This window comes from Bison bison, unplaced genomic scaffold, assembly GCF_000754665.1.
Source record: "Bison bison bison isolate TAMUID 2011002044 unplaced genomic scaffold, Bison_UMD1.0 scf7180017864353, whole genome shotgun sequence".
NCBI lineage: Eukaryota > Metazoa > Chordata > Mammalia > Artiodactyla > Bovidae > Bison > Bison bison.
The window spans coordinates 6,394,237-6,404,078 of record NW_011494925.1 but is presented as its reverse complement, the minus strand read 5'-3'; the positions used below and the strand labels follow the sequence as shown (position 1 = coordinate 6,404,078).

Here is a 9,842-nt window from a genome sequence, read left to right as displayed (position 1 = left end):
CCGTTGCCAGGGACCAGGGGTGGCAGAGGGCCGGGCGCTCCCACACACGCAGCCAGTAGGCACGGGGAGAGGCTGGGCTGGAACTCGGCCTCCATGCCCCCGCTGGGGTCCTCACCCACGACAGCCCCAAGGACAGGCACCCCGCACACCCTGCCGGGGGGCAGCCAAGCCTTCCCCTGGCTAGCTTCTCTCTCAAGAAGCAGGAAGCATGGTGGGGGCCGAAGGGTCCTGCCCATCCCCCCTGCCTTCCCACACAGCAAGCAAACCAAGTGACTTCCCTTCTCTTCCAGCTGACCCCTGGCTTCGAATCTTCCCCAACCAAGTCTGCTTCTGAACCCACGCGGCTCATGACCCGTTTCTCTTCATGGTGACCACGAAGGGACCCCCTCTGCATAACAACCTAGGGCACTACACCCCAGGTACCCACCACGGTCCTGGGGCTGCCAGCCCTCCTGGGAAGGTGAAATGTACCGTGAGAATCTGAAAACAGGAAAACCTTGTCTTCCTCTGCTGTCTTCATTCACGACACAGTCATCCATCCACTCTGGTTTCATCCAGAAGTTTTCCAAGTTGCTCATTTTTCATCTCACTACATCTTTCAGACCGTATTTCTCACCCACACTGAAAGGCCTTCATCAGAAATGCTCCTGGGAGTAAGTTTTGCGAGCTTATATAAATTAAGATGGAAATGTCATGATAAAGCAGTCATCGCAAGTCCCACTTATTTCTAACAGTTTTCATGGCCCCAGGACAAGGAATCAAGGATTTCAAAATACAAAGGCACTTATGAAAACACTTATCTGTTTCCTCAATAAATTGTACTTCTCTGTTAAGAAACTGATTACAGGGAATTTAGTTCAGAAATGATGTTGTTGTTGTTGTTTAGTCACTCAGTCGTGTCCGACTCTGTGACCCCATGGACTGTACACGCCAGGCTTCTCTGTTTTGCCATATTTCCCGGAGTTTGCTCAAACTCATGTCCATTGAGTCGACAATGCCATCCAATCATCTCATCCTCTGTTGCTCTCTTTTCCTCCCGCCCTCAATCTTTCCCAGCATCAAGGTCTTGACATACTATCAATTACTACTTACTTTATACACAACAAATGACGAGTAAGACCTCATTCAGAAATTTACGTAAAAACTTGTCTTTTTAGCGGTACAAAGTATTTACTTTAAATAACAAATATGCTGTTTCCTATTCAGAACACCTGCCTTACAATCAAATTCATATTTAAAAGGAACTAGGGCCTGAATCCAAGTTTTCCGGTTGAGATGTTTGCTGTACACTCTGATAGAGCATCATGTCTCAGAGGTTATCATTAGGACTGCTTCTTCATTCAGCATCTTGCCTCTGTATTGCTTTCCTGAAATTATAAGTTTATTTATATTCACACTGCTGATGAAGAAACACAACTTTTAATTGTGAGCAGCTGTAATATCCGAGTGCGCGGCTGAGCAAGCGCAGCGAGGCGGTGTGTGCTGTCACAGCTCTGAGGGCCACCAGGGGTCTTGTCTACGTGCCACTGAATTACTTTATTGGAGGTTTGTTTCTCGAGTTAATCTTCTCCTGATGAGGCTTCGAAACACTATGATTTGTTAATATTAATAACAGTTATCCAAAAAAAGCACTCCCAAAGCCTTTCTATCTCTGTGGATTGACTGTAATACCATATTCCACAACATGTAGCTCTTTTGTGAACCACATGATCCCATTTTTAAACAAGTATTTAAATCCAAAAATATTTTATTACTCAAGAAGGCAACTATTAAAACAATTAAGGGGTGTGGTGATTGTATACAACCACAAGAAGAGTAATGTCTTTCTACTGTAACATTTTAATATAAAACACAACTTTTAAAATATTAATAAACTGCCCTTTTAAAAATAAAAGAGCTAGTCTCAAAACAGTCTTTGATATTTCAACTTGCAAAGTATACCATGGCTGATCCTATTTGGGCTCTATTATCTCAAATGCCTTTACAACCATTCAGATAAAAGAAGAGGCTCTAACTCACATAATGGCACATATCACCTGTCTGTCTGTCAATGAGACGTTTGAAAGCATCTTTTTATTAGAAACACAAATCAATATGCCCAAGGGATTATAATAACTGCTGGAAGCAATCTGTATTATCATTTCATCCTTCTGTTCTTGCTCTGAGCAACTTATTATTATGAATGGCGTGAAAATGGCAACCTGTCACAACTGATTTTTCTTAACCTCCTGCAAGAATTTTTTCCTCGTAAATGTAGAGTATCTTATTAAATATATCTCAAGCTGGGCTTTATAAAACAGTCCATTACTCTAATTGTATTCCTTATAATTTAAAATTTCATCAAATATTACTGTAAAAGTAACTGCTTTATAACATAATCTTTTGATTTGTTCCAAGTTTTAAAACAGAATTTTTGAGTTTTGTGTGGACACCAATCCCTGCTTCTCATTTGCCTCAATGAGCACTACAAGGGGAACATTCTAACTCTGAGAAGGAGCTCTAACAATTTCTCTTTTAGAACTTTCCTCCACTCTTAATTACATTTTAGGATTTATTCTTAATCCCCACGTCTGAATAAAACATGCTGCATTTTAAACAGTATTTTAATAAGCTCCTGCAATAAGGGTAAAACAGTATTTCTGATTATAAAATTATCAAGTTGGATTTATAGAACCAATTTCAAGGCCATTCTAGAAGGATGAATTTAAGCCGGATATCTGCGAGTCATGGAATTCAGTTACAGCCGATAAATCTACGCAGGATCCTCACTTATCTGACTGTGGTATCCACTCGGGGCAGTGGCTCTCCGTCTCTGGTGTGTGTCAGAGACCCCAGAGGTTTGGGCTGGGGAAGTCTGGGGGTCGGGGGGACTTCAGCCGGATCAGTCCCTGGATGGGAAGCTGATGTCACCAACCCAGGGCCAGTAAGGCAGGAGGCTGAGCCCCGGAAGGTGCGAGGCTCCCTGCTGTATAAAAGGACACCCTTGGGATAAAACCCCATGCTATCTGCCGCCACAGAGCGAAGAACCCAGTGGGCACCTGTGTGAAACCTAGTTCAGGTCCATTGGTGACTGCACTCCTCTCCTCCTTTGCTGTCTGAAGTTGTCTTTAAAAAAGCAGCTGGAGAACAAAACGGACAAGATGAAGACAAAAAGGAGAGTGGCTCCCACAAGGCTTTGGACGCTAGCTGAGTACGTAACTTTTAAAGTATAGTTTATGAAATAACCAGTACTAAACAGTCAAACGATCTAACATGCGTCTTGGAGGGTATTTTACACAGCACACAGGGTGGTCCAGAAGAAGCGTATCCTCAAAGGGGCAGTGATCCTCACACTCCGAGGGCTGCAGAGAGTGCCTGGGGGTACTGCCAGAGGACTCAGGGCTCCCCAAAGATGGACACCTGTGCCGTGTGCAGAAGCCTGGAAGGAGGGCCCTGTGAGTGGGCGTGGGTACTGAGAGTGATGATGTACAGGGCCATAACCCACAGGGCCGCAGGGCACTGACCTCGCTGCCTGCTGGGGTCGGTGGGCAGCTACTGTCTCTGATATGGGAAGCTGTCACCCCTCTATTCCTCAGGTGCTCCCACCTGACAACCTAAAACTGTGGACCAGACCATTCTCCACTTCTGCTCTGGGGCTCTTGACCATCAGCTTGAGAAGACCACATACTCGCTACTGGCTCCACCAGAGCTCTAAGATGCAGCTGGGGTTCAGTAATTTAGGGACCTGAATGGTTGAGCAATAATCTCAATGCTTTTAGTCTCGTACGCTTATCCTGTTGTGCATCAATTTCACTACATCAATTATCATCACTAACTTTCCACTAACAGTGCTTTAACTGTAGTGGTTTTCATCCTAGGAACTCAGAGCAGTTAAAAATTTACATGACCCTTCTGTATTCACAATAATGGAGGTAGGAAACAAATAAAATATGGAGTAATGGGGCGGGGGGGGGGAGATCGGGGAAATACTGGCTGATTAGTTGATGACTGTGAATCTTTGTTTTGATTTTTATTATTTTTTACTGAGGTACAGCTGACTTACCGTGCTGTGTTAGGCTAGGTCTTCAGCACAGTGATTCAGTTATAGATCTATATATGTAGTCTTTTTCGGGTTCTTACAAAGTAAGGTTCTTATACAATATTGAATGGAGTTCCCTGTGCTATCTGGTAGGTCCCTGTTGGTGACATATAGTGGTGTGTGTATGTTAATCCCAACCTCCTCTTTTATCCCTCACCCCCCTCATTCCCCTTTTGTAACCATAACTTTGTTTTCTGTGTCTGTGAGTGTAAATATTTTTTACAAAATCAAAGAAGCCAGGCCATATTTTAGATGGTAACTGTTCTCCATACTACAGTATATAATTTCTCATCAAGAAATTCTGTTTGTATATTTAAATTACTAATCAGATGCCTACAAAACTCTTCCAAAACATATTTTTCCTCTGTGTAAACTAAGACTGTCTCTTCTTTTATTGGAAGCATCAATAGTCTTGTGATATTTTCTCACCAGAAACAAAATCAACACAATCTTTTCCCCACGGAGGCACCGGTTAGCTTTCACCCCCACGGCTCCTCCGGTGCTTTGGGCCCTGCCTAGAAGCCTGCCCTGTCTTTCCCGCTCCCCCTCGGCCGAGCGCTCCCGGCCACCCCGCACCCACAGGGGTCTGTGCAGGATGTTCACTCTCTACTCCTTCGCCTGCCGGCCCTTCAGCTTCTCATCCCCAGGGCGTCCATGGCACCGACCTGCCGTGGCCTGCCCAGCTCCAGAAACGCCTTCCTCTCCCCTCTCCTCCGCCTCAGCCCTTCACGACCGGCACCTGTAGGCTCTATGAGGTTCCTCACTTCTCTTTCCAGCTCTGTGTGAAAGGCCTGGAAGCTCGCTGTAACCACACTGTGGGTGGGCAGCAGTGCACGGCATTAAACATCCCCAATTCTCCCTCTCCCAAGGCTGGGGCAGGCCGCAGGGCCCCGGTCACTCCCGTGCTCGGGCCAAGGGAACACGGCTGCACTGCTGACCAGCCGGACAGGACGCAGTGTGCGACCTGCCATGCCAGCTTTTTATCCCCAAGGTCACCGAGGTGTGTTTCCAGGACAGGCCCATGAGGGGCCGCGCCGAGCAGAGCACCTGCCCATGCGTCAGACGTGTACACAAGCAGAGAGGAAACGTCTTCCACTTGACACTCCATCCCTCAATGTCCCCACAGACACCCACTCACAGGGCAGCTCTCAGAGTGGATGGTTAAGAACAGTGTGGCTTCCCTGAAGAAGTCTGATGAAAGTCAAAGCATTTTAAAGGTTAGTTTTTGTTTCCACTAGGTTTCTGTGAAATCCAGAAATAAGCTGGTTTAGGAAGCTACTGAGATGCAGTTTGCAGATAATAATGTCTTACAAATACTGAACATTTCTTCCCTTCTCTGTTTAAGACTCAAACACTACACATTCTTTTCATTCGACACACATCAACTCACCCTAAATAAATAGCATCAGCTACTTTTGCTCACTGTAGCATGCTTGTAACATTTTCCTGATTTTTATTCTTATAAATCTAGCATTTAACACTTAGAAAGATTTAATGACCTATGCACATTGGGAGATTTTATTTCTCTCCTAAGATGATTCCTTGATTTATAAGACTGTTTCCAGGTCAAGCTGGTGCTCCACCACCCAGAGTGTCTTTCGGGAGAAGCAGCCCCATGCGGACAAGGCAGGTCCCGCTCTGCGGCCCGCTGGCTCTGTCTGCTTGGGGGCCACTGTGCAGGCTCCCGACACCACACGCACAGCCTGTGATTAGCTGGGAGCATCACGAGGGCCTCCCACCAGAAGGACTGCAGCAAACGCTGGCCAAGCCCCAGGAAAGTGTGGCCACAGAAGGGACAAGTCCGCTCCCTGTGTGAGGCCGACAAGTGCCTGAGCAAGGGTCTGAGTGCAATCCTGCAGAATCAAGACGCTTTTCCTAACCCAAGGACACTGAGAAGGCTGTCTAAAACCAGGAGGAGGAGGAGAGGAGGAGCAGAGGAGGGGGGAAGGCAGACACGAGGCCTGACAGGGCTGGAGCTGTTGGGGGTGTGTCCTGACTGGCAGTGGGGCTTGGGCACTCATTTCGATTTAACATTTCACCTCGTAGAAAGCTAATAAGGAGAGGCAACATCTGCCGAGTGCCTGGAAGCAAACAGCTGGTCAGTGGCAACATCCAGAGCCTAGCCCAGGCCTCCAGGGTCAGAGTTCTTAACTGCATCCTAAACCCAGGAAAGGTCACTGGCACGCAAGGAACAGCTCACTGAGCCAACACCAAAGGTGACCTGAGAAAAGAAGTGACCGTGGGCAGACAGTGAGAGTGGCAGAGGTGAGCTGCACTGAGGCTAAGGGGGAACTAAAAAGCTGGATTAAAGAGGTTCAGGACTTTAAAGTTAATATTTACAACTAAATTTATCCTCAAATAGCATCATAAGTGTAAAAGTAAAATGATTGAGGAAAAAACCCTAGAAATCATACATGCATTATTAGACACCCTAGTTTCGCCTACTGAAGAAAAGAAAAACACCATACTTGCTGGAAAACACACATTAACTATGTATGTGATGCTAACTCTTGTCATTAGTATAATAACTTATTTTTAAATGATTTAACTCTATTGCAGAATTATTGACATATATCTGATTTGCTCAAATTAAGGCAAAGTTTATAAAACTTGGTTTATATAAATCAATGAGATTTATTTCTCCCCATTATCAAAATCAGAATTTCTACTAAAACAACAGTAGCACTACCTTTTTCTTTGACTTCTCTAAACATGTGCCAGGCAGACACCTGGAGCCCTAACAGACACAGAGACATGAGCGCCATCAACCTCACTGGTGACTACTGCTCTCGGTCATCACCAGAAAGCAGCCCTGCAAATGGCCCAACCATTCAGAGAAACAGGGATGCTTTGCTAGCCTCTGAAGGGTTAACTATTTTTTAAAATACTATTTAGCTGAAACAATGAGACACATCCTGTCCTAAAAGGTATCTTCTCAAATAATGATTTCATTTCTATTGCTTGGTTATAAAATTTCCTACAGAAGACAAGCTCTTCTGTTCATTACTCACATAGCAGGCACGGCTCCATGAGAGGACTTTTTGTTCTACTCAGATATACACAAATTATATTTCAAAGAAAAATGAGTAAAATGCAGTAAGAAAGAGCTTCTCATTCAGCAGATATTAGCATATATTATGACTTGATACAAAACATGTTACTTACTAACTACTGAGAATTTAGACTTTTTGTTATGATTTAACTTAGATACACAATGACTACATAAATAACAATTTTAGGACTATAATAGGAATATCATTTTAGGAATATAATTTTAGAAATATAATCTAGCAGTCTTTAAAACTAAAATCTAGTTTTCAACATGCTTCTTCTGAAATGGAAATAACTTAAAATTACCTTAACAATACACTATCAAGTTAAATACCATAAAAACATTAATACAGATTCATTTTAAAAGTGAACCATCAACGTAAAAATAGAGTGCAAATTATAAAATAAATAGACTGAGGAGAAATTAAAAGACCCATAATTAACTGTTAAATTATGGGCAAATTATATATACAACAATGAAAATTTAAGAGACATATAAAACTCTGATTAAGCAAAGAAAAATAGTTCTGAAAATTCTTCCAGACAAGCTTGCTGTTACACAGAGAATCCACGTCCCAGATCACCGACACAGGAAGCCCTGCTCCTGTGACATGCATGAAGCTAACACGACCGAGCTGCCCGGAGCCTGTCCTCTCCCAGGGAAAGCGGAGGCCGCTCACTAAAGCAGTCAGTGCTCCACCTAACCTACCTTGTTTTTTGGATTTGATGTGTTCATGACACTTCTAGTCTCTTTTCCAGTATAGATGACCACACCTATTACAGTACCTGCAAAACACAAAAGTGGCCCTTACAGAGAAACTTAAATGTAAGCACAGAGGTAACACCTCCAATTTAATCATTTTGATTGAAAATATTAATGTACCATTTGATTCTATACATATTTATCTAATAGCGTATTTAATTTTGGTAGCTCATAAAATCTAATCTTAACTTTAAAAACAGGCTTTGAAAAACTCAACTGATGTCTCACGCAATGAAATGCACTAATACTCTCTTGGTAACAACGGAAAGTGTGACAACAGAAGTTGTTCGTTCACTAATGCCTACTAAAATGGTAACTTGAACACTGGAGTTACATTGAGAGAGCCTACATTAAACTGATCAAACTTGTGACCACAAACAACACGGTACCAGGTGAGCCATTTCCGCTGAACAGGTATCTGAGAGCATCTTTGCACTGTAAAGATTCAGGACAACCAGGTACAAGAAACTTCTGTGGACATGTCAGCACGCAGACAATGAAAACAGTAAGAGAAATACTATAAAGACAGTATTTGCTTTGGAATTTGTGTGTCTCTTTTACTCACATCTCCTGAAAGTTTGGTTTTCTAATCATACATGTCAGAAAGAAATTGTTAACTTTGTGCTCTATCAAACTTAAGATAAAAGAATAATAAAATACCCCAAGAATGACCTATAGATTACAAAGGCTCAGATCAGAGGTACTCATTTCTGAAATATCAACTTAAAAGCCATGGGGATGTCCCTGGTGGTCTGGTGGTTGAGAATCCGCCTTGCAGTGCAGGGGACACAGGTTTGGTCCCTGCTTGGGGAACTAAGATCTCACACGCTGCAGGGCAATCACAGAGCATGAGTGAAAGTCACTCAGTCGTGTCCGACTCTGACCCTACGGGCCATGGAATTCTCCAGGCCATAATACTGGAGTGGGCAGCCTTTCCCTTCTCCAGGGGATCTTCCCCAAAATGCAAGCAAAATCCTGTGGGCCGAAATTAAGGCCTGAGGCAGCCAAATAAAAAAGTGAAAATACCTAAAAACAAAAACATGGAAGTCTGTTTTGTGAACTGCTGCTATGAGTAATTTATATTCGTAACTTTCACAAAATTTGAAGGTGAGAAATATAATTGAGGTGAGAAAGACAATGCCTGTACTACTGACTGAAGTCAACCAGTGCACAACTAACCATGGAATTATATGAGCCTCCACTGTCTCTTTACTGTGGAGTGTGGAATATGGGGCGCTGAGGCAGGACCTGTGGGGCAGATGTGGCCATGGCGATCTTGGGTCCACGGGAGCAGGACAGCTGCTGTCACTCATCCCTCCACAGATCAGATCAGATCAGATCAGTCGTCAGTCGTGTCCGACTCTTTGCGACCCCATGATCGCAGCACGCCAGGCCTCCCTGTCCATCACCAACTCCCGGAGTTCACTCAGACTCACGTCCATCGAGTCAGTGATGCCATCCAGCCATCTCATCCTCTGTCGTCCCCTTCTCCTCCTGCCCCCAATCCCTCCCAGCATCAGAGTCTTTTCCAATGAGTCAACTCTTTGCATGAGGTGGCCAAAGTACTGGAGTTTCAGCTTTAGCATCATTCCTTCCAAAGAAATCCCAGGTCTGATCTCCTTCAGAATGGACTGGTTGGATCTCCTTGCAGTCCAAGGGACTCTCAAGAGTCTTGTCCAATACCACAGTTCAAAAGCATCAATTCTTCGGCACTCAGCTTTCTTCACAGTCCAACTCTAATATCCATATATGACCACAGGAAAAACCATAGCCTTGATTAGACGGACCTTTGGTGACAAAGTAATGTCTCTGCTTTTGAATATGCTATCTAGGTTGGTCATATTTTTCCTTCCAAGGAGTAAGTTAATTTCATGGTTGCAGTCACCATCTGTAGTGATTTTGGAGCCCAGAAAAATAAAGTCTGACACTGTTTCCACTGTTTCCCCATCT

At 43.9% G+C, this 9,842-nt stretch overlaps 1 protein-coding gene across 1 annotated transcript in view; it reads right to left on the bottom strand.

Moving 5' to 3' along the window:
• The window catches only part of ATP9B (ATPase, class II, type 9B), a 151,572-nt gene that overhangs the window by 67,049 nt on the left and 74,681 nt on the right, over positions 1-9,842 (bottom strand). The window contains exon 11 of the mRNA XM_010855064.1: positions 7,839-7,915. Coding sequence (XP_010853366.1) covers positions 7,839-7,915 — 77 coding nt within the window. The remainder of the gene's footprint in view (positions 1-7,838; positions 7,916-9,842) is intronic.